The 27,603-nt window shown below is 26.6% G+C and overlaps 1 protein-coding gene across 1 annotated transcript in view; it reads left to right on the top strand.

Annotated features, from left to right (window-relative positions):
- The first annotated feature begins 536 nt into the window (after positions 1 to 536).
- The window catches only part of LOC111680395 (homeotic protein caudal), a 29,717-nt gene continuing 2,650 nt past the window's right edge, over positions 537 to 27,603 (top strand). Inside the window, exon 1 of the mRNA XM_023442029.2 lies at positions 537 to 1,449. Coding sequence (XP_023297797.2) covers positions 717 to 1,449 — 733 coding nt within the window. The 5' untranslated portion in view covers positions 537 to 716. The remainder of the gene's footprint in view (positions 1,450 to 27,603) is intronic.

Below are 27,603 nucleotides of genomic sequence, written 5' to 3'. Positions count from 1 at the left end.
AAACTCTAACGCTTGCTGTTATGGTGTTATAAAGAAATATAATCAACATATAAAATAAAACATAATTAAGCAATTGCCATCACAAATATTACAAAAAATCACTTGAGGCCTAAACATTGTGAATTATCGCAATCATTATAAACAAATTACAATATAATAAAATAACAAATATTTAAAATTCTAATAAAATTAAACTTAATATTTTGCATTAAAAAAAAGTACTCTTAACTAAGAGAAAAAATAATTGGGATTATAAGAGGATTAATAGAACAAAGTTTTAAACAGTTTTAAAAAGAGAGTGTTTAATTTTTTTTTACAAAAATAAAAAGAAGTGTGAGTGCAATAATCAACAATCAACAATATTGATCTGTCATTAAGTCAATTGTCAACAATATAACGGCAGTAATAAAAGAACAAAAATAATAAGACAACAACGCGTGCAAAAACAAACGAAAAGTTAACGCAAACAGTTTTTATATAAATTAGTGTTAAAAAACAAGAAAATGTTAAACATAAACTATAAAAAATAATTTATTGAAATAATAAAAAACAGATATTTTTAAATACTTATTAAACCTAAACCAGTGTTATTTTAAATAAATACAAACGAAAAATAAAAAAAACAAAACGATTTTCTAAAAATCGTTTCTAACCTCAAATTATCAATAAAGAAATTATTAATTGATTACCCCTAAAACAAAAAACTCCCTTTAAAAATGGTCTCATATTACAATACCCTGTCCTATCCCCAAAAACATAGTGCTGCCAATTTGGCCTATTCAGCTGGTCAGCCTTGGCAATGGACTGCCAACTATCATACACCACCCAATCATCAATATCTCGGTGATATGGATTCACCTCATGCTGCCCATCATCAAATGTATTACAATCCTCATGCCATGTTCCATTCAGCCTCTAATGCCGCCGCCGCTGCCTCCGAATGGCATTCTCCCTCTTCGGCCGAGAATTTCGCTCAAAATGCTCAAATGCTGCAACAACAACATCAATTACTTAATGGCTCGGCTGTGGCCAACGGTGCTAATGGCTCTACACCTTCCTCTTCTTCAGGCAGTTCCACTTCTACAACATCGGCTGGCCCCGCTTCGGGTAGTACACAATTGAATGAAACCGTCAGCAGTATTGGTGATCAACAACAACATCAACAACAGCAGTCATCACAACAACCTCCACATATTACCGAAGGTCTACCTTCACCACCGATTACGGTTAGTGGTAGTGAAATATCCAGTCCAGGTGCTCCAGCATCTTCTTCATCACCCCATCATATTGCTCATCATTTGAGTAATAACAATAATAGTCCTTCAACCGCTAATAACAATAACAACAATAATACAACAATCAATAATAATCATCGTTCGTCGCCGATTAAGTCGCATCAGTACTATGAATGGATGAAAAAGCCATCGTATCCGGCTCAACCAGCACCCGGTAAGTGTTTTCTTTTTTTTTTGTTTAGTTTTTTGATTTTCTTTGTTGTCTTATTATTTATTAACTTTAATTTGATATTTGTTTAAACAGTTGAGTAATTATAAAAGTAAAGTTAAGTTATAAAGTCTACATATTTTCGAACATTTACAAAAAGTTTTCGGGTGCATATGGGCGTTGGTCTTTAAGAATACGTTACTTAAAACATTGCTTCCAAAATATCGAAATCGTGTAAAAATTATAACAAAACCCCTTCCTCGTAATTTTTGTATTTCGTTAGCCCGGTCCAAAGCGTTTAAAAATAGGTTACATTATTTTTTTAATATATCCGATTAAAATTCCCACATTGATTACTTTAAGGGTCGATAAATGTTAATCTTTACCCGATTAGTTCGATCCGACGTGGTGGTTATTGTGAGTTCCATTGATTTCTTATTATAAACCCTAGTATAATAACTTAAGATCTTTAAAATTCCCACATTGATTACTTTAAGGGTCGATAAATGTTAATCTTTACCCGATTAGTTCTCCGTTCGATCCGACGTGGTGGTTATTGTGAGCTCCATTGATTTCTTATTATAAACCCTAGTTCGTATTAGCTATTCAAAATCATATCACATTTGGGAAATAACCAAAGTAATCCACTAATTATCAAACATATCATATAAATTGTTGGACCTAGAATTGCTCAGAAACTTAAAAAAGAATTAGTTTTGAGTCAAAACTTTTCCCTCTACATAAGTATTATAGAAAATATTCAACATAATTATAGCGCTATAAGTTCTGTTCGGGGCTTTTCTATAAGACCCTGGGATAAAATAAACATTTGTTTCGAATTTCATATAGTTATCAGTTCTGAATAGATCGGTATACTTCAAGGTGGGTGTAGGACCAATATTTTAGTGCGGTACAAGCATCAGCACAAAATCGTACTACTATAGTGTTGAGAAGTATAAAATGTGTTCAAAATCGGCTTGTGAATTATTAAACCAGAAAAGAAACATCTTAGATTTAGATTTTTAAAACTAAACTTCTAAATTTCGAGTTTCTTATAAGGTTCTACGGTTTGGCCCGATTTTGAGCAACTTTATTCTACAAGATAAAAATATTTATAAAGATTTCAAAATAAACAAATGGAAAATTTCCATATTTATATATAAGTTATATATAAAAAATGTTTTATCTACAATTTTGCACGATCTAATCTTCATAATCTTTTTAAGATCGTATAAAAAATAATATACTCTAGCAATTATCTCAAGCCAAACAAATAAACAAAAATATAAAATATTCTAAATTAAGAAAATCCCCTAACAATTCTTGAACCGTTTGTAGAACTTTTAGTTACTCGTGCTGCAAATATTGAACATTTTTGATTCCCTACTTTAGTTTAAAATATTCCCTTAAAATTGACAAATTTTCAAATAATAAATCATTTAAACAAACAACAACAAATCGTTAAAATTCAAAAACAAGCAAAGGTTTATTATAAAGATTTGTCGTTTATATTTTTTTACGAAAACATTTAAATATTTCCTTGGTATTGTTTGTTTTTCGATCATCGAATCCAGTCAAAGATATTTACTATTTATAACTTTTATTATTCTTTTTTTTAAGTTTATGTATTTTTTGGTTGTTTATCTTTTAATTGTATTGATATTTTTAGCTGTTATTTTTGTGGTTTGTTTGTTGTTTTTACTTTAAAGTCCATAAAATCCGAGGTATTGCAATTAAAGTTTATGACTGCTTTTTATGTTTAATCCAACATGAAAATTAATTTATTATTTGAATATTTTCTTAATGATTTTTGATATTAAACTGAAGACATGTTAAAACAAAAGTATCGCTGGTAGTAGTTATAAAAAAGGGGTTTGTTTTGCATTAACAGCTTTAGTGTTAGAGTTTGACATTTATGACATTTGCTTTAAATTGATTTGTGATTTATTGTTATTTCTTTTGATTTGAGATGTTGACTAATAGTTTTAAAAATAAAACAGAATTTCAATATAAGACTAAACTATAGACTGTTCTTTATCTAAAGACTTTTCTATAGACTGATCTGTAGATCGATCTATAACTGGTATAAAGAATGATCTATAAGCTGATATATAGACTCATCTACAGAGTGGTATATAGTTTGGCGTATTGACTGATCATTAAACTGACCTAAAGAATGATATTTTAACTAATCTATAGACTAGTATATAGAGTGGTATATATATTGATCTATAGAGATGGATATAGACAGATCTATAGACTGGTCTACAAAGTGGTTTATATAAAAATCTATAAATTGATCTATACACTGGTCTATAGACTAATCTGTTTACCAGTTTATAGACACAGATATTGATTTGTCAACGGGTCTATAGAATAATCTATAGATTAATTCATAAACTGATCAAAATCTGATATATATATTCTACAAAGTGGTTTATATAAAAATCTATAAATTGATCTATACACTGGCCTATAGACTAATCTGTTTACCAGTTTATAGACACAGATATTGATTTGTCAACGGGTCTATAGAATAATCTACAGATTAATTCATAAACTGATCAAAATCTGATATATATTCTGAACTATATAATGATCTATAGACTAATTTAATGGCCAATTAATACACCGATCTACAGTTTTATATATAGATTTATTTATAGACTCATCTGTAGACTATAGTCTATAGACATAGATAAATAAACTGATCTGCATATTGAACTATCTACTGGTTTATAGAATAAAATATAGATTGATCCACAAATGGTCCATAGTCCATAGATTGATATTAATACTGGTCTATACACAGAACTATTGACGGATCTATAGATTGCTCTATAGGCCGTTCTACAGTCTGATTTATAAATTGATCTACAAACTGATCTTTATATTGATCAGAAGACTGGTATATAGTCAAAAAATTGATATATAGGCTGGTCTATAGACTGTTCTTAGTAAGTTATCTACTCTAAAAAGTATTCAACTTTATATAATACTGAAGTATTACTCAGAACGAAACGTTTTCCAATAATGAAAATTTATAGATTTTGTGCACTTTGAAATGCATTTAAAAAAAAAAATATTTCTACACATTACCCCTCTAGACAAAATGGTAACTAGATCCAAACCCCGACATTCATACATTTTATTCATATCTGACCATTAAATAGGCGCGGTCATAAAACATTATTTTCTCTATTTTTGCGATTAGATTAATAATAAAAAAAATAATAATCAGTACTGAAATAAAGGTTGACACTTTGACAAATATCAGAAAATAACATTGATAACTTGCAACATTTAAAACTCTATTATCGCTTTGTCAAATAATTTCAATTGCTTTTTTTTGGACTGTTATCTCTATACAAAGACGTTATATTCGCCGTTAATATAAATACAATTTTAGGAATATTACATACATATGTACGTCTTTTGTACTCGAGTGGCAGTTTATTAAAGTCATAAAATTATTATTATTACTTTCTTTCATATGTATATGACTTCCAATAAAAATTAAAAAGCGACATTTTATTTCACTAATTTTGTAGTCAAAATAACTTAAAATATCATGTACATAAAAGAAATCTTTTCGTCAATTATAGTTATTAATACATATTTAATAATTCAAATAAGAAAAATTTGTTAAATTATTGCCGCTCATAAAAAAAAAATGTAAAGTTTTTGTGTTCAGGAGAACAAATAGAAGTTTTTTTGTATAAAACAAACAATTATTTGCACTTTTATAAATCCTGATAAAATGTAAAGGTTTTTAAGTTTTCTGCTAAAAATTTACTTAAGGTGATGAGATAAGGCGTTTATGACTCTGTTTAAAGTCGATTAAAAGTTGTTGCCTTAATAAATTTCTAAACGTGTTAACATACAAATTTCTGTTATGATGAAATACCTGAAGGCAGTTATAAAACAATTTGACATATCGGTCCATTAAGTTATGTTAGTAAGAGTTTGTATAGATTCCCAATGAATCTATAACGATTCATAATTATAAGGCTCTTTTTGAACATTATATTATTTACGAGAAAAAGCTTAAGTATAGTCTGAGTTTTAAAAATTAACTCTGATATGTGTAAAATAAAGAGGGAGCTTTTCATAATATCTTGACTATAGTCTATTCGATAGTCGCCCCGAATTTAGCCTCAAATTAAGTCTATTTTATAATCTCAAAAATAGACTTTATTATATAGCCAGGACTATAGTCTAGACTAGATTATAGTGTATTTTATACCTTCAAATATAGTGTACACTCGACTTTAGGGTGATCTAAAGTCCCTACTGCAGTGTATTTCATAGTCCCTATTGCATTCAGTCTTATTATATTCTATAGAGTGATCTAAATTCAATTATGCTATAGTCAATAGCTATAGTGTATTTCATAGTTCTTATATAGTCCCGTTTGTAGTCCGTTTTAGTTTATTCTATAGTTTAGACTAAAGTTTATTATATAGAGAATAGAATATAGTATCGAATATAGTGTATTCTATAGACTTTACAATAGTCACTATATAGTCTATACAATAGTCTAGACTATAGTGTATTATACAATCCCGACTATAGTATATTCTATAGTATCAACAAAAGTCTTTTCTATAGTTGCTCGGCGGTCTCGACTATACTTTATTTTAAAGTTTCGACTATTCTATAGCCTCTCATATAACGTATTCTATAGTTTCAGCTATAGGGTATTCTATAGTGTCTGTTATGGATTATAGTATCGACAATAGTGTTCCTATAGGATATAGGTAAACAACAGTAAGAGAGAGAGTATACTCTCTCTTACTGTTGTTTACCGTTTTTTATACATGTGAGTGCAAGAAAGCTCTTAATAAAACTCTTTGCCGATCAGGGGTCTAGACTATAGTCTATTATACAGTCTCGACTATAGTTTATTCTATAGTCTCTACAATAGTATATTTTATAGTTGCATCTATGGTCTCGAGTATAGTCTATTCCAATGTCTCGACTAGGGTCTATTCTATAGTCTCGCCTATAGTATATTCCGTAATATCAGCTTTAGTTATAGTCTCGACAATACATTATTCTATATATAGCATTTGTCGAGATTTTTCGACTTTAACCAATTCTATAGTCTTGACTATAGTCTGTTGTATAGTCTCACCTTTGTTTTTTAGACGAAAGTCTTTTCTATAGATGTTTTTTTTTAAATTATTAAACAACAAACCTAAATAAATAGTTTTAAAGCTGAAAATATAGATTTCTTTAAATATCCAATCAAACATTATTTATTTTGAAATTGATCGTTTAATAATAGAGCCAAACTTCAAAGACTTTATATCGAAGTAATAATAAAAATAATTAAAAATTCTCTAAAAATAACCACTAAATACATATAATATTAAACAATATAAGAATTCTCACATAATTCAAATAAATAACTCTATTCATTACCACTTCAGTTTATCTTTAAAATACACAATGAGAACGCAATATCTAAAGAATAACTCTCATGGTTCAATTACATACAACTTCATTTAAATCATTCATTACATTAAAGGTTTATCTTTCAAAAAAAAAAAATGTACACAATGTGAACATATTACCAGAACTCTGGATAAAAAGAGTAAATAAATAAACCATATAAAATAGATAATTTACGATTTGTATATAAAGGTGTAAAGAAAAGTGCGCTTTAAATATACATTTACACATATATTTCATATATGTATGTACATATGTATAGATATGAAGCTAGAAAATGGATCTGTGTATATAGCTTATCAAAAATTAAAATTAGAGTTTACTCTGCCAGTATGCTTATTGTTCTATGGTTATGGGTTAATAATTTAACAATATTTATTATTTGTTAATTATCAGAAAATAGAACATTGTTAAAGGTTACAAGACATTTATATTTGCCAAAGTTATAAATAATAATAATAGGCGTTAATTTAAAATATTTTATAAACTTCGCATAATAAATGAAATATAATTTATTTTCTCAAATATTCAATTCAAACCCTTACTACACAAATCACAAACAATTATTATTTATATTTATAGGATAATAATAATTAATTATTATTTATATTTACTGGTATAAAGTATAAAACTATAAAAAACAATTTACTACAAAGCGTAAAGTGTACTTAAATTATGAATGAATGAATGAACTCATTAAAATTAAAAAAAGAAACGCAATTTTTATAGAAGTTATGATATTAAATAAAAATATTTATATTATTTTATAATTATTGCTACTTTATTGTATTATTAAACAATTATTATGATTTGTTTTCCAATGACGTTTATTTTAACGCTTTAAATTTAAATCATATCATAAATAGAAATCATAAATTTTATTTTAAATTGAATGAAATTATTTTCAAGTAAAATAAAAATATTTTTGTTTTTTTTTAATTAAAAACTAAACGTGCTTTCAAAATACAGGATGTGGCTCTACTTTTAGTGTCACGTTTGTCTCGCCTTCTTTTAAAATATCTGAATGATTTCTTTGTTAATACTATATGTTTTTAAAATTGATTGACATTTTAGTTTTAAAGACTTCATTTAAAAGCTGCTTTTCTTTTAATTTTATATAGGTTTGTATTTCTATGTAATACCCTATGTTAATTATAGGTAATATGAAGTCCAGCAAATTGTTTGCAACCCTCTACAGAATGATATGATTTTGATCCACAGTGACGACTATAAACAATTTATAGTCTTGACTATGAACTATTTTACATTTTAGACTATAGACTATTCTATAGTCTCGACTATAGTCTATGCTATCGTCCCAATTATAGACAATTATATAGTCTCAACTATAGGCTATTCTATAGTCTCGACTATAGACTATTATATAGTCTCGACTATAGGCTATTATATAGTCTCAACTATATACTATTATATAGCCTCGACAATAGACTATTCTATAGTCTCGACTATAGACTATTCTATAGTCTCAACTATAGACTATTCTATAGCCTCGACTATAGACTATTCTATGGCCTCGACTATAGACTATTCTATAGCCTCGACTATCGACTTTTCTATAGTCTCGACTATAGACCATTCTATAGTCTCGACTATAGACTATTTTATAGTCTCGACTATAGACTATTCTATAGTCTCGACTATAGACCATTCTGTAGTCTCGACTATAGACCATTCTATAGTCTCGACTATAGGCTATTCTATAGTCTCGACTACAGACTATTCTATAGTCTCGACTATAGACTATTCTATAGTCTCGACTATAGACTATTCTATAGTCTCGACTATAGACTATTATATAGTCTCGACTATAGGCTATTATATAGTCTCGACTATAGACTATTATATAGTCTCGACTATAGACGATTCTATAGTCTTGACTATAGACTATTTTATAGTCTTGACTATTCTATATTATCGATTAAAGACTATTCTATAGACTCGACTATAGAATATTCTGTAGTCTTGACAATAGACTATTCTATAGTCTCGACTATAGACTATTCTATAGTCTTGACTATAGACTATTCTATAGTCTCGACTATAGACTATTCTATAGTCTCGACTATAGACTATTCAATAGTCTCGACTTTAGACTATTCTATTGTCAAGACTAAAGACTATTATATAGTCTCGACTATAGACTATTCTATAGTCAAGACTGATGACTATTATATAGTCTCGACAATACTTTATATTCTCAATTACAGTCTATTATATGGACATTTATATAGTTTCGACATTAGTCTACTTCATAGTCTCGACTATAGCATACTATTAGGAAGTTTTTAAATATTTCGTATTTTACCGAATGTAGGTCACCTACTGGATAGCTTGTCACTTAATAAAGGTGAAAGGAAATTGTTCACATACACACTCTTTTAATTTACCAACTGATAACATTTCGTATTTTCAAATAATTTGAGTTGTATGACGTACTTTTTATCAGTCTTATGGGTATTTTTTGTACAATTGGGAAAAACCCAAAACCCCTCCGAGAAAGAATAACACAAAAACATTAGGAAGGTACAAGCAAATAGTTCGTAAAAAATAAATTTTTAAACTTTTTTAAAAGGTGTTAATTAAGCTTAATTTAAAAATATATTTTATAATACATATCTGAAATAAATTATTTTATATCCAATTTTTAAACCAATTGGGAATTTCCAAATAATAAATATTTTGCATAATTTATAAACCAGAACTTAGGAAAATTTTACGCTAAATTAGTTTGGCAGACTGTTGCTAAATTGTCTTTGAAATTAATAAATAACGTTAATAATTATCTGTTATAAACCTACCGTAAAAGACAAATGTTATCACTTCCTATTAATATGGATTAAATATCTTATACTATTATTAGTGTTATCTATCTATTGGTTAATCTTTCAAAAAAAATTATGATTTATTAGAATTTAAAGTTATAACTTTAATTATATATTGCTTGCGTTTCACTAATCCCACATAATAAAAATCGAACTTAAAGAACGATCAGTTAACTATTAAATTATACAACCTAATTGTATCGACAAAGGACTAATCCAGATGAATTTTATTGCAACGCTCAAATAGCAAGAATGTTTATACAGTAATAGAATAGTATACCAAGTTGTGGAAGTCAGTTTGGAAGAATAAACCGCTATTAAAGATGAATCTAATTCGATTCAGCAATCAACATATGATTTTCTATAATAAATGTATATATTATTTTTTTATAATTACATTTTAATTTTTTTTGGCAAATTTTTCTATTTCATTCCAATATTTAATTAATATAATTATTATTTTAGATTTATATGGGTCATAAAATATATTGTATACCAAAAATTATAATTTAATAATACTAATTTAATTATATGGTCATAAAATTGTTATTACAATTTTATCCGATAGAATTTATAAATATTTATTACATTTAAAAACCAAATTTTTTTTTCGTATTCGTTTGTTGAACTGTGTTGTAAGACTTTAATATCCAAACTGATTAATAATAAAGCTCTAATAGAGCACAAGCAAATGTCATATTAAGACATTAGAAAATAAAAATAAAAAAAAGTAAGAGAGCTATAGCCGGCATTATATGAAGCATAAATGATATATACTTAGAAAAAGTTCGACTAAAGTATATTCTATAGTCTGTATGTTCGACTACAATATCTTCCATAGTCTCGACTATAGTCTATTTTATAGTTTCAACTATAATCTATTCTATAGACACGACTTTAGTCTATTCTACAGTCTCGACTATAATCTATTCTATAGTCTCGGATATAGTCCCGACTATAATATATTCTGTAGTTTTGGCTATAACTTATTATATAGTCTTGACTATAATCTAATCTATAGCCTCGACTATAATCTATTCCATAGTCTAGAATATCATATATTATATAAGCTCGACTATAGTCTATTCTATAGTCTCGGTTATGGTCTATAGTCTCGGATATAGTGCCGACTATAATATATTCTATAGTTTTGGATATATTTTATTATATAGTCTTGACTATAATCTAATCTATAGTCTCGACTATAATATACTCCATAGCCTAGTATATAATATATTGTATAGACTCAACTGTAGTCTTTTCTATAGTCTCTGTAATGGTCTCGATATATTCTCGACTATAGTCACAGTTTCTCTCAGTTTCGGCCATTTTCTATTCCATAGTCTCGACTATAAAATATTCTGTAGTTTCGGATATAGTCTGTTCTATACTCTCGATTATAGTCTAATTTATAGTTTCGACTATAGTCTAATTCATTCTATACTTTCGATTATAGTCTATTTTTTAGCGTCGAGTTAAGTCTTCTCTATAGTTTCGTCTATAATCTATTTTATACTTCCGGCTATAATCTCTTCTATATTTTCGACCTTAGTCGATTAAGCCCTCAATTAAAACTCACAGAATAAAAGTGAAATTAAAGAAATTACAAACGAAATGTCTAACTTATATACTATGATGAAGGGTACATTAGAACTAACACCAATGAATCAACCAAATAACAACTGCTTCAGAATAACTTAGGTAGAATGATGAATTCAATGTTGTGTTGTCTTGTGCAGTCTTCATTTAGTTTGATTTGTTTATCTGTTTGTATACACAAAAACCCTACATGTAATCCTTAAGCTAACTTATCAATAGAAACCCTATTAATCCATAGAATGACACAAAAATATTAATAACAATAACAACAATATGAAATTAGTTATAAAAATATAATAATGTGTACGTACATACGTACGTGTATGTGTGTGTTTTTTTTTTTTTTTGTGAAATTGTCTGATTATTTTCTTAACAAAATTATTGTACACTGTACAAAATATAAAAAAGTAGATCGAATGTAAGAACACAACCACCATCACCACCATTTCCAAATCAACATTTGTTAATGATTGATAACGATCAGTATATTGAAAATATGAAATATGTTTATATTATAATAAAATATATATAAACAATATCTACTATTTTAATGTTGTTGTATTTTAACATTTAAGTGTGAGGCCATTTTTGTTCTAAATATGAATAAATGTTATCATAAACTATAGACGCTACACATACACATGTACAATATCTAATGAATGAATATAGATTTTGTATTCTTTTTTTGGGGGGGTTTTGCTTTTGAAACCATTAAAAACAAAAAATCAAACAATATGGAGTATAAATATTTAGTTAATAGCACACACATCGTAAACAAAAAACAAACCAAAAATAATTTCAATCCAAGGGGTTACATAAATCTATATTTATGGTAGTTCTGTGGGTGAGAGAATGAAATAGTCGATAAATATTTTCCATTTCATTCATAGAGTATATTATATGGCCTCATATAAATTTTATTTAAATTGACACATTAAATCTGTATGTGTCATTAAAATTGACATGTGGCATTATGGTTATTTTATGCTACAGAACATTACATTAGGAAACCTGTCAAAGTACAATTTTTGTTATTAATCAAGCTTTTTTCGAGAGTTTTTAGAATTTTTTTTTAGATTTTTCGATTATCATTAAAAAAAAAGTTATGAATTATCAATTGATTGTTATGACAGGAAAAGCTTTTAGAAGTTTTCTATTTTTGTATTGAAAATTTTATTATAATTTTTTTTTATAGATTTTCAAAAATTTCTAATAACTAATAATAGAATGGTAAATGGTCTATAATAGTCGATACTATATACTAGGAATATAGAACAAATTAAAGTAAAAACTATAATCGAGAGTATAGACTATAATGCAGTCTATAATTTTGCCATCCTACAATTCCTATTATGAGATAGAGTATAGTCCTGACTACAGTCCAGACAAGATCATATTCCACACTTTAGACTACAGCAGAGACTAGACTATATAGTAAAGAGTATAGACTATACTATAGAGTCTCATATAAACCAGACAATAGACCGCATTATATAAATAGACCAGGCTAGACTGTATACCATACTATATTTCAGACTTTATATTAGACTATTGACCTGACTATATAGTAGACTATAGTACAGACTATATAGTAGATTATAGTAGAGACTATAGATTCTACTATAAACCAGGCAGTATACCAGTCTATAGATTAGAATATAGTCCAGAATATAGACTATATAGTCTAGTCTAGTTGTGACTAAAGTTTAGACTATAGTTTATAGTATAGTCTATAGTATTAATATTAATAGTATTAATTATAATCTAATCTATAGACTGGATTATATAATTTATTTTATTAACTATAATTTATAGTCTGGTCTAAAGTCTGGACTATATTCTAGTCTATTAAATAATATTGACTATAGGCTAGTCTATAGTCTGGATTATTGACTCGTCTATAGTCTATACTATAGATAGGACTATAATCCAGTCTATAGACTAGATTAAAATCCATTCCATTGACTAGACTACAAACTATAGACTAGACTTCAGTCTCAACTATACACAAAAGTATAGTCCAAATTATGGACTATTTTACAATCCAATGTTATGAGTTTTCATATAACTGATACGATTTTAAGGACACAAATCCCTTATCAATTTGTATCATAATTTTTTAAAAAAAATTTCTTTTCATTTTTTTTTTCATTTCAATAAAATAAAATCCATCCATTCATTAATAAATTTTTTCAAAAACTTATCATTAAAGGAAACTATACCGAAGCTGAGCTTTGTACTACACCAAATTTAGATGATTTCTCCGATTTATTGGACCCAAGCGGTAGGATTTCCAAAATGTTTCTATACAAATTGTTATGCATGATGAAATGCTAAATTTGGTTTATAATTTTTGGTTAAAAAAATACTTTGGAAATTTTTATTTCTTAAAACGCATGACTGCATCATGTTTTTATTTTCTTAAAGTTTATAAATTTTAAATTTAAAGAGAAATTCGTTTTTTTTTTGTTATTTTAAGCATGGTTTAAAGTGTTCGTGTTGTTTTTTTGTATTAATTTTAAATATAAAAATATTTTTTGTAGACGTGTTGGCAATATTAAAGTTTCTCATGTTCGATTAAAGTTATACGTACAAAAAAAATATTGACATGCAAACCTGCATGTTGAAACATTACTTCTTTTTCCTTTTTCCGTTTCTACTCTGATGAATAATGACATGTTTCAAAGCCATTTTGTATGTTTTTTTTTTTAATTTTTTTTATTTAAAAAAAGTATGTATGTATATAGAAGGTTATTGTACGTGTATTGTATTGTAATGCCTTTTCAGACATTAATTCAGCCATCAAAACATGCAACATTGCTACTCGGCTACATTTATATGACTATATGAAAACCATAAAAATACTGAAATGTAAAAAAGAATAAACCGGTATGAGTAGAAAATCTTCCCAAAGGGGGGCTCAATATATATATATATATATATATATATATATATATAATTTTAACCAACCAGCATATGGCATGCCATTTTTTAATGTCTATAGATTGGTTAGATTTTCTATGTGTGTTTGAAATTATTAGTTGGTTTCTGTTATTTGGTTGGTTCGTTAGTTGTTGTGTTAATATTAGAATTATTGTCACGCAATCAGATAAAATTTATATATATAAATTTGCTTTGTTTTATGATATTAGGAATTTTGGTTTAATTTAAAAAAATTTGTATGTGTTTGTGTAAATTTAATATGATATTTTTAAATGTATATATACATATACATTTTGTTCTTAAATAAAATGTGTAACATGTTGCACTTATTAAGGTAAAATTCTTTTAGAATTTAGTTATTGTAGCAGAATCCTTTTTATAAGAATTTTAACTTAAGATATTGATAGAAATAGAGGAACTGATAATTAGGATCTAAATTACGAAGATAACGCAACAACGATCTATACTTGAATCTATTTCTGTGGTTTTAAAAAGACTTAATAAATACTCTGGTATATGGGTTAATCTATAGGATATTAGAGTCTAAACACTAGTGTAATGGCTAGTATATATACTTGTATTATGGCTAGTGCAATAACTAGTTTATTAAGTAGTCTATGGACTACTCTTTGTATTAGTCTAGTTAGCGTTGTAGTTCAGTGCAATTGAACTGTCAAGGGTGGTCACTTTCGCATTGTCGGAAGAATGATTTCACCTGATGTTGGGACTCGTCACCCCCTTCTATTGACTTTAGACCAGTGATTGCTTTTTCCTTGTCGGGTTACGCGGATTTATTCCAGATGCGGCCTGTCATTCCGCAACGGGGCTGCTATGGCAAGAGATTAGATAGCTTGTACATGGACCGCACATCCATGTACAAAAATTGCTACCTAAGTTCTTCATTGAGGAATTCAGAGGCGCATGGTAGACCGTCTCTAGTCTACCCAGAGGATGAAAAAGACCACCGTTAGATAAGGCCGTCAAGGCAGGTGCTCACGTTAATCTTGCGACATTCATGTCAAATGGAGTCGAAGAGACTCCGTTTTGACCATGGATTAGTCTTCTGACTGGTCTATGAACTAGTCTATTGTCTAGTCTATGGACTATGTAGTCCAATTACTGATCTAACTACTAGTCTTATAACTAGTCTACTGACTAATCTATTGATTAGTTTAATGACTAGTCTATGCGTTAGTTATTGACTTGTATGTTGATAAGTCAGTCCATTGATTAGTCAATGTACTGGTACCTTGAATAGTCTATTGACTAGTTTATGAAACGTTTTATGGGCTACGGAATAGTTTAACAAGTAGTCTATGGACTAATCTATTGATTAGACTATAAACTTGTCAAACAACTAGTCTATGAACTAGTCATGGATAAATCTTTTGACTAGTCTAATAACTGGAATAGTCTATGCCAATAGGCCAAGGCTAGTGCATTGGTTAGTCCAAAGCCTAGCCTATTGCCTGATCTAAGACCTAGTCTTATGGCTAGTGAAAGGCCTAGACTATATACTTTTCCAAGGACTTTGGACTATTCTATTGTTTAGTCTATGGACAAGTATGTTAACTAGTCTCTGGATTACATTAGATTAGTCTAAGGACTAGCTTATGCACGAGTATAATTACTAGTCTATGGACTATTATTATTAACTAGTCTTTGAATCTAGTATATTAACTATTTCATTAACTAGTCCATGAACACGTCTATTGACAAGTCTATTAACTATATCATTAACTAGTCTCTGGAGTAGTATATAGGCTAGTTAATGGATAGACTGTTAACTAAAATATGAACTAGTATGTGGACTAATCTACTCAATAGTCTATGAACTAATCTATTGTTTAGTCCATGGACTAATTTACAAGTAGTACATGGACTTGATTCAAATTAACAATTTCGTCAAAGTTTTATTAATATTTATTATTAAAATAAATAGCTAAATTATACTTTACACCATCCAGTTATAAAACCTTCAAGAAAATTCCATAAAAATCTTTAACCAAACATATTTATATCTCTCAAAAAAGAAAGCCAAATAAAAGTGTTCTCAAAAAAAATACAATATTTTTATATCCAAAATAAACGTCAAATCGAATCAAATGATTTTATGATGTAATTTGCAGCTAATATTTACGATATAACAGCAGCTTAGGATGCCACAAAATACCAAATAATGTTATGGTTATATTGTCGCTTTGGTGACGCTCATGAAAATAAAACTCTTCATTCCTTCTTGATATTTTGGCAAAATATTTTGCAAAAGGATTTCATAGAAGAAGAAAAAAAAAAGACTCTTAAGAAAATATACAAAACTTTAACAACTTTAAGTTGTTTTCTTTATAAACATTTGCAAAAACAGATAATACATTGAGATAACTTAGCCATGGTCAAGTTATATACGAGATAGGTTTATTCCAAGGAGATTTAAAACAACTTTATATACAAAATATTTCCTCAACAGTTTTTCTTTTCTATTTTTTCGGATTGTTCTTTTTTAGTCAAGCAACAATTTTGTACAGAAATTCCCCAGAGTGCTATAAAAGAAATTACTTCTCTGCTTACTTTTCCTTCATACAACTTTACATTTGTACAAATTTATTATATTTTTGTTGTAAGTGTTTCAAAATCTGTAACAAACATGATGAACTTTTCGTTTAACATTTAAGTTCATGTCTTTCTTTTGTCTGCCAGACAAATGTTTCCCAGGACATTTATTTGTAGAGGTTAGTGATGTGGTCGCTGCTGTTATTGCTGCAACACACTTGTAATTGTGATGGTGGCAAAGAAAATAACCCTGCAGTTTGTGAGAGATGTCATTAAATAATAACATTACATTTTGTTAAGGGCTACTTACTTGACTAATTACAAATAGACAATACACTCTAAAATTGATAACATTTGGTGGTATAAGTAATTTCTAAATTTCAAATTATGGAAAAAAGATTTAAATCGTCTTCTTTCGAGATTATTTGGCATTACTTAAGTATCTAGTGATCACAAAACGTATTAAATCTTTTTAACCTAAAGAGATATATTGACTTTTCGAAAAATGCTGGGAAACTCAAACTAACATTCCTCTGTTGTGTAAATGTGTGCTCTAGTATTTATTTAAATACAAAACATATTTTAAACATGTTTGTTTTGATTTTGACTTCTTTCTTTCCTTTTAAATCTCTTGTAGTCTGTGGTCTTTATGGGGTGATAATTGTTCTTCTTCAACTAGTTTCGCTCAGCTTAAGTTATTGTTTTTTTGTGTGCGACTTGAGATTATGTTGTCATGATTGTCACCACAAGTGTCAACACTTACTGTTCGGGGCGTGCAATTGGCAATTATATTTAAAGGACTTCAAAAAAAAAACACAGTTATTGTTGCTTTTGTAGTGGTAGTTTTTATGTATATTTCCTGTCTAGTGGTTTAACCGAATTTTGGTTTAAATTATTCGGTTTTAGTATCCTGTTGTCGTTTTTTTTCATTATTTAAATGTCCTTGGGGTATATTTTTGTTATGCGTTTGGTTAGATAAAGATATTCTTGGGTAATAATTAATGATGTTACAGTTTATGTTTAACACATCTGGTCAGTTTGTTTTTCTGATTTATAGGTTATGTTTGCAGTGGTTCGATTTGTAAACAGAAGATTTCTTTGAATTTTAAATAGATTGTAAAATTGTATAGAGTCCTTAATTAAAAAATGATTTAATAGCGATCATATGTCAAAAAATTTAAATTTTGAATACACTTCACGAATTTTTTATGTTAAAACAAAAACATAGAAACAAATTTTGCATATGATTAGTTTCCCTTATCATTCCTTACCATTCTGTTAATATTTGTAAGAATCGCTTACTATTTTTATATTCTAAATCCAGAATCCAAAAGTCAAATTTCTCCGTCTTTTTGTTGCTTAATATACTGTTACGAAAGAAAGATACCGACGGATCTACATATATCAACAAATATGTACATACAAGAGAAAAAAACAGGACTCAAAACAGAATTTTGAAATCCAGAAAAAATTTACTCAAAAAAGTTATTCCAAACTTTTCGAGAAAAAAACAAAATTTGGAAAAAATCAACGCAAAATCAGATTAAAAATCCGTATAAAAAATTTGTGCATGAAAATTTAAAATACATTTTCGAGTTTCCGTCGGTATTTGAGGAAAAATTTTGGTTTTAAAGTTTTACAAAGAAATTGATAGAACCTTCAGATAACTTAATAATGTTTGTAAATTAAAGACTCTTCGTGCTAACGTTTCAAATATGAACAAAAATAAAGGGGTTTGAAACTTATGGACTCGATATCTCTAAAGCATAATGTGATAAGTATTGGGCACAGCACGACTTTTCCTTTTTCCCGTTATTATAACGTATCCAATATGACCAAATATTTGTTCAATTTTTAGAACGCGATATCTCGAAAAACTTATAAAATAGAGAAAATCTAAGAATTTATCGATGCCTGAAAAATGTTAAATATTGTTTTTGAATTTTTGTTTTCGATTTTTTTTTAAATTTTACACTAAAATTTCGAAAAATGCCTCAAAATCTTTTAAATTTGTATTTTATGCCAGTCTTTAATAAGTAATTTTTTTTGATACAAATGTTTCCTTGATTTAAGGCCAGGTTTTGAATTTCAAAAATTCTAAATCAATTACGAAAATTTTTTATTAAAAATATCGAATTTAATTTCGAAATCTGCATAATTTTCAAAATTCTCTATAATTTATTTTTTAAAAATTTTCCTTACGATATTATTAATTAGTTACAAGTTTTTCTTGATTTCAAGCCAAAATTTTGAAAAATTTCGAAATTTTTATTTCAAAGTCTCCGAAAATATTTAAAACTCATTTCAAATAGTATTTTATGTTAATTTTTCTATGAAAATATCCCATAATTACAAATTTTATTTCAATTTTTGGAATTTCAAAAATTTTAACTTTATTTCGAAATTTTCAAAAATGTCTAAAAATCAATTAAAATAGTATTTTATATTAGTTTATCAAGAAAATACTCTTTAATTACAATGATCCTTTTATTAGATAATCATTTAAATTTGTATTTTATGTCAATTTAAACAAAAATATTTCTTAAATACAAGTTTTCTGTTATTTGATCGTAAATATTGAATTTCGAAAATTCGATTTTAATTTCATAATTTTTCAATATTTATAAAAATCATTAAAAATTGTATTCTTCTATTAATTTATTATCATAATATGCCTTAATTGCAACATTTCTTACAATATTAGGTTAATTTTTGAATTTTGAAAATTCGAACTTAATTTCAAAATTTCCAAAAATGTCTACAAATTATTTAATTTTGTAATTAATGTTAATTTATTATGAAAATATGCCTTTATAACATATTTTCTTTTAATTTTGGTTTAATTTTTGAACTTTGAAAATTCAAACTTAACTTTGAAATTTTTTAAAATGACTAAAAATCATTTAAATTTGTATATAATAGTAGTTTTTAATGAAAATATCATTTAATAAGAAATTCTTATATTATAACGAAATATTTCATAAATATAATGAAATAATTTATATCTGGAATGACGATTTTTTCTTCTAATGTGTAATTGTAAACATTTTTTTTAATTTTGAATGAGTTTTATTATTTAAATGAAATAATTCATAAATACAATGAAATAACAAGTTTTTTTTTATCTTAGTGTGTAATTGCAAACAAATATTAACGTCATAGGTCTTGAAACTTGTCTAAATAAAAGTAAAACAAATAAATATATTTTCAATCTGCCAATCCGTGATATGGGTTTTATACAGGTAAACATTTATTAGAACACTTTAGCCCTGTTATACACTTAGCAAAAAAAAAAAAAAAAATGCAAAAAAAAAATATTTCCTAATGCAATAGAGAAAATTATATATAAAATTTTGAAATTATACAAGTGTTAAACAAGTTAGAGAAGTGTGTTCCCAATTTCTTGTTGAAACTAAAACTGGTGATTATTTAAATACAACAACACAATTAAACTAAATAAAATGCAAATATTTTCTTAAGCATTTACGAAAAAAAGATAATATTATTGTTACGGCTTGGTTAGAGTTCTAAGTAACAGAAAACATTTTTGAATTTCGTTTTTTTCTTTTAATTTAAAATTTTAAAGATTTCCAAAAACCAAGCAGATATAAAACGAGCATTTGATATTTATGTACTTTATACGTTTTTTTTTCTTAAGAGCTTATCTAAGGTCTTATTTTCACACTATTTGTTTTTACACTTTTATTTAGTCTACAAAAAAATACTGAGTGTATTGTTGTGGTTGTTGGTGCTATAAAACATTGCACAGTGTTTGAATGTGAACAAATATTTAAAATTTATTAGAGCAGACCTTTTAACAGCTCCTCGTATGTAGAACATTCTGAACATCTTCAAAAAAAAAAAAAAATATACACACACATGCCATTCAACCAGCTATCTACATATCTCTCTATCCATCTATAAGACATTTGTTGTTCGCTATTTTGTCGCCATTCTAATTTTAAACTAATGATAATGAATATTTATTTTTAACAAATACATAGACATTTTTTTTGGTTCCTACAGATTTTGCAATTGTTTTAATTTTTAAAATCTTGTGTGTCTGTGTTGTATTATTTTTAAGATACTAACTTGAAAACACTTTTTTCCCATTTTCCTCCAAAACTTTTTTGTAAAACTGTTGTCTTTTCTTTTTTTGTATAAATATTTTTTTGTGTATTTGATTAGATTTATTTATCTTGGGGTTAGGTGTTGTCTTATAGCGATAAGACAATTAAATATACAAATATATATGTTTTTTGTTGTTGGAATTCTTATTTTTATTTGATTTTAGTTAAGATTTTTATATAAATAGTAATAAAAATGTGAAAAGTCATTTTCATACAACAGCTCTAGATCACGTATCGTAAAATTATTTAGAAGAAAAAAAACATTGAAATTTATAATGCAAATGACTTTTTGTCTCTTGTTAAATATTTATTTAATTTAAATTATAATTTTGCTTAAATTTACTTTAATGAAATTGCAAATTTGTGAACAAAATTGTGAAATTTTATATAATTTTGAGTTAATTTTTCTTTGAAATCATAAAAGTGCCAATTTTTATAGAAAAGTATTTATATATTTTACACTAAAATAATTTTCATTCTTTGGTTAAATCTGGTTAAATTTTTTATGTTTGTGTTTTTCGGTTATCAGTAAAGAAGTTAATTATTATCTTAGTTTAACTGAGTGTAATTGGCCAATTAAACCTAATTTAAAAGTGAGAACACACGATCAACAAAAACAATAAAATAATGAATTCGGAGGAAGAAAAACTTTCATCGGTTAAAGTCCGCCTTAATTTGTTCCGAGTTTAATCTAACGGCAAGTTAAGCCTTGTTTAACTGAGTAGTAAGAAACCCGCCCTAAAAGGGCTCGAAGAAACCCACAAATGATTATGGCGACATCAATGAAATACAATAACACAGACCCTGAGCTTCATTCGTTTTTCACATAAGAATTTCCCATTCAAACCAGGTTATGGAGTTATTGTGTCCTAAAGTTTGAAAAACCAAAATGAAATACAATCACACAGACCAAGAACAAAGTTTCATACGTTCTAAAGTTTGAAAACCCCCCAAAAAAGGGTGATTTTTATATGTTACACTAAATGAAACACAATAACACAGACCCAGAGCTGATTATTTTTCAATCCTCACATCAGGTTATCGAGTTATATTTGACAACAGCAACAAATAATTGGATTAATCATATATGTTACATGTTTATACCTCCCCTTATAAACGATTTATAAATCAAATTTCGTTCGAAAATTTTGTTTTATAAACCTTTTTTTAAAATAAAATATTGTATGTGATTCACTCATTTCTCATTTAAAATGATCTAAAATATTTCCCTAAAGTGTTACTACTTACTGACATATTTGCGAACAGTAAATGTTTAAATTTGAGTTTTATAAAATTTTTTTTGATTGACATATAATTTACGTAGTTTATCATCGCCTTAAGTCAACATTTTTCATTTATTCCTGTGACAGTTAGTTAAATATTTTCTTTTTTTAAAAGAACGTGAGTATCATAATTTAAATATTGGTTAAAAACAGATTTTATATTACTACGTAATCAGGAACTAGTTGTATAGGAGATGTAGGTAATATACGATCAGTGATCAGTAAGAAAAAGAAATAAATTGAAAATTTAACTTCTTTTAAAATAGTAGATGCGATCAGCAATCGTTCAAAGAGAACTTCTTAGACATAATCTAATGGTAGATTCATATAGTATTGGATCAAATCCGGATGGTAACAATTATGTAGATAATCTTTGAGCACTGATCATTAAAGAATGAAAGATCTGATTACTTAAGTTATTAATATTAGATTCATTGGAAATCAGAAAAGTTGGGGCATGAAATGCAATCAGTTATAGTTTATAAAGAACATTTAAACATTAACTGCCATTGGCACAGATCAGATTATAAAGATAAGTTATTTTGTTATGAAATTTAACTGTTTTCATTTAAAACAAGCGATCAGTACTGTTCGTTTAAAGAGAACTTATACTCCTTAAACTCCGATACAGTATTTGATAAGATACTAACATTTCGTTTTTTAGGAATCAAAAATTCTGGCAAAAGTTATCAGGAGTTAATATGAGATTATCGATCGTTTGCAAAATGTGATTTTTAATATGATGGTTCTTAAATTAAACTCTGATCTCTGTTCTTTAAGAATTCGGAAAGTTATTAAAATACAGATTATGTGGATCACTGATCTTTAAAGAGATCTTTATAAATAAACTTTTTATAAGAAATTAACTAAACTTTATTGATGGATAATATTAAAACCAAATGCTATAAGCACTGACCGAAATATAAAAAATATTAGTGAAAGTTGAAATTTTTATTGAAATTAATTAGTATAGATCAGTATTTGAAAATATTTATCGGTTTTCATAATATTCTCTTAGTATTCTTTAAGAAACAGTTAAATTATCTTAATAAATGATCAGTGATTATTGAAAATTACTTTATAAATTAAATTTTTTAAATAAATATACCATTCTTTGAGAGATTACTGATCCAAAGAAAAATCATTTTAAATATTAATCGAAAATAGTAATCGTAAGAAAAATATTTGTATAGGGTATTAAAAATTCGTTATACTTACTCGCAACGAAACCACTATATAAACAAACATTTGACATAAGAAAACAATAAATAACGTCATTTAAAATAGTATTCGCGACAATAACAAGATGACATTAAACATATCAAGATATCAACATTCGAACAACAATCTGAAATAATAAAACAACAATAATTTTATAACGTGACTATCCATAAAATACAAATGATTTAAATTAAAGAAAATCCTACTTCTGTGAAAAAAAAATAATAAAACTATTCACCACTTAACCATTACAAAGGACTGGCCGTATTTATTAAATTGTTCTATATTTCAATTAATTATACTCAGCCGATTTATAAAGTATTAAAAATACTCATATTGTTCTAACTACTCGTACACTACCAGACAATAATAATGAAAATTTATAATATTAACGATCATAAATTCATAAATAATCTCAATTGGTTGTTGAGTTACAAAAAGAAGTTAATAGAAATCCCTTTTGATTATAATATTTACTTCATCATCATCATCATAATCATAAAACAAAAACAAATTATTATTTACTATTCTAGTTATTATAAACAAGAATTTGTTGTTGGCAGAGTATTTGCAATCAATATCTTAATGTAAAATCCAATATTATAAAACTTTTAAGCTTCAATGCATAAAATATTAATATAAATTATTGTTATAGTCATACATACATATATGATGATATATATTATTTGTTTGCACGTTTTATAAATATATTTTTTTTATTCACTTTGTCGGCGTTTTTTTTCAGACAATATAAGAAATCCATATTTATACACAAGAACAACAGCAAAAACAATAGTAACAATTAAATAAAATAAACTGAAAAATGATAAATATATAGTTCATAATATGATCACATTTGTTTTACAATCAACACAGACCTAAACGAACCTTACCGTAGAACCAACCTTATTTGGACAACAATAACGACATTGTATTTATATAAAAATTTATAAATGACTTTATAGTATTTGTTTAATTGTATTGTAATATGACACTTTGGTATTTTAATATTATTATTAATTATTTGTATAATTAATTATAAAATATTAACAAATTATCGAAAGATTTGTTTATAAAAATATTTGAAAAAAAAAAAATTATAAATAATTCCTTATAAAACAAATGTGGGAAAATTTAAATTTGTAGGTTAAGAAAATATATAAATCGAGGATTTTTAATTCGTTATTAAACTATTACAACACTAGATTTATTTTAAAATATGCGATCAGTGATCGTTTAAAGAGAACATCTTCAGTTTAATTACTATTAGCACGGAGAAGTATTTTATAGAATAACAAATTTCTTTAGTCATTTAAAAATTCTGATATTTTTATGTTGGTAATTATTGATCATAGATCGTAAGAGTAATGTTTATAAATTAACTTGTGATAAGAAAAAATCGAAACTTATTAAGGTTTATCAAATTTAGTTTCATTAGTAATCAGAAAAGTTTAAAAGTTGATGTATAAAATGCGATCATTGATCGTTTATAAAGAACAAATTCAAATTTACAGTCATTGGCATAGATCAGATTATTTAGAAAAGTTATCTTGATATAAAAGTGGAAATTTTAACTAAAACAATTTTATAATTTAAAAATTCGATCACTACTGATCGTTTGATAAAATTAAAATTGCGATCACTACTGATCATTTAAAGAGAACTTATAAAATTAAACTGCAATTCAGTATTTGACAAGATTGATAGATATAACATTGTGATTTTATAAAAATCTGAAAAGCTAATGTAAAAGATCAGTCAATAATATAAGATCAGGTATAGTTTGAAATAATTAATAGAAATAAGATATTGAAATTATGTTTCACAATTCGCCTGAACTTAAAAGTTAATTTCAGAGAGAAATGTTTATAAATAAAACACTTTTGTTCAAAAATAAGTTTAAGTGGGTAACATCTTTATAAGATCTCAAAAAGGCTCAGCCAGTGTGTTACAATTTAGATAAAGTACCAGTTTTTCTCGAAAGTATATTCCTAAAAGTATATTCCTAAAAGTATATTCCTAAAAGTTTCTCTTTCCAAACCGAGGAATTTCTTTAATTTGTGATCTTTTTGAAATCGAATCTGATTAGATGGATTATTGACAAATCTCTAAGATCACAAAGTTCGTGAGGGGGTTTTATTCGTTGACTTTGCGGACTGCATTTGCTAACAGTCTCGCATTTGTTGTAGCATTTTTAAGAATAACTATACATAAGTGAAAAGTAGAGAGAAAGGAAGCTTTGGGATATCATAATAATTTTTCTCTGAAAAACTTAAAAATCAAACATCGAACTGGGAGAATTAAAATCTTAATCAGTTTACATTAAAAACTGATTAAGATGCGAATCTTTCCAATTATATAACAAATTCATCGGTTCGAATTCTCTAATGCAATGCAAAAATCTCTCTCACATATTTTCTATAGATCAGTAACTCTAGTTTTCTTAAGGAAAAATTATATTTTCCATATTTTATTGCTATAACTTCGTTCCCTCTTTATAGTACGTATGTATATAAAGAGAAAGGCAAAGGGAGAGAGAGAGAGAGCTTTTAAGTACTTACTTATATAACCTCTAATAGAGCTCAGTTGTCATTCTCTGCTGATGCCTGTTTTAGACAAGTGCTTTATGTAAACAATCTCTGCCGATGGCTATTTTCGATATTTTTGTTTGCTAAGTACTTAAGCTCAATTTTTTGTGATTTTATTGTTATATTTACGAATATTATCACACGTTTTCATTAATAATAACTGCAATTATGCAAAATTTCCTTTCTCTTTTTTTTATTATTTATTACAAAAATTATAAATTGTCTTTAAATTATTTCTCTGCTAAACTTGACTGAGTGACACAATAATAAAAATTATTCACACCTTTGTTTTTTGTATAGTATTTTATTTTTTGTTTCTATCGTAAACATAAAGTTCAAAAAAGTCTTAAAATAAAGCGAAAAAAAAAATAATTAAACATTGAATTTTATGGTTTTCATATGAGTACAAACTCGTACAATAACAACAAAATTAACACCAAAAAAAGTTAAACATTTGAATAAAAAAAATTCCCCTGCACTCGACGCCCAAATATTTAGGGTAAACAAAAACAAGTGGTTTTTTTCATAAGCAAAAACCACCCACTTGGGCTTGTTGTCACGAGAGATAGGTATAATAAACCCTCGTTTAACGAGGCCAGATTAAAAGTTTTAGCTAATGGAGATATTTCTTAAGGAATTTTTTTTAGCTTAAAGAGAAAAAATTGTTTTAGGTGTTGTTGATGATAAGAAGTTTTCTTAAAATCATATTTGCTAAATAACACAAAGAAAACAAATTTAAAAAAATATATATAAAAATACATTTTATTTGTTTTAAGTATTTTAGATTAAAATTTATAGCAAATGTTGTGTTAAGTATAACATAAACCTGCTATAGACCGTTACCCTGACTTCTTATTCTCATTCCCATTCAGTCACAACAGTTTTTGTTTTCTAAAAAGCTTAAAACGTTAGTGAAGAGATCACATTTTTTTTTTATTTCACAATCTTGTGTCTTTTTATATCTTATCTAAAAGTTTTGTTTTAACAGTTAGTATTACACTAGAAAATCTAGATTTTCTTATGTTTAAAATTCAAATCACATTATGAGTTCTAGTTTTTCTTCGAGAAGAGAAGGACAAATGCTCTTAATACATTTACGAGAATAGTATTTAAGTTTTATTTTGAAATTCTAAGGTAAATATAATAAATGTGATATTTTTATAATATAAAAAAATATTTACATTTATTTAGTGTGATGATTGTTGTATAACAATTAGTGGAAAATTAACCAAGTAAATATGTACATAAATATGTTAATAGTATGAGTGATGAGCTGAATATAAAGTTAATGATATAATAAATGGTATTAGAATTTATTTAAGCCATAAAACCTTGACATAGTTTACTTTTGTAATTAAAATTTGCAAAAAAAAAACTAGTATAACACTTTTGTTTTGCAGAGAGAAACAATGGAAAGTTTTATAATTTTATAACTTTTAGCATAGGTTTCTATTTTTATGTCAAATTTCAATTGATGTAACAATTAGTTACATCGAAAACTATTAATTAACTTAATTATCATTTCTGTAGCAAGTTTGAAAATATA

Source organism: Lucilia cuprina, chromosome 2 (assembly GCF_022045245.1).
Source record: "Lucilia cuprina isolate Lc7/37 chromosome 2, ASM2204524v1, whole genome shotgun sequence".
Classification (NCBI taxonomy): Eukaryota; Metazoa; Arthropoda; class Insecta; order Diptera; family Calliphoridae; genus Lucilia; species Lucilia cuprina.
This window is presented reverse-complemented; position numbering and strand designations above follow the sequence as displayed.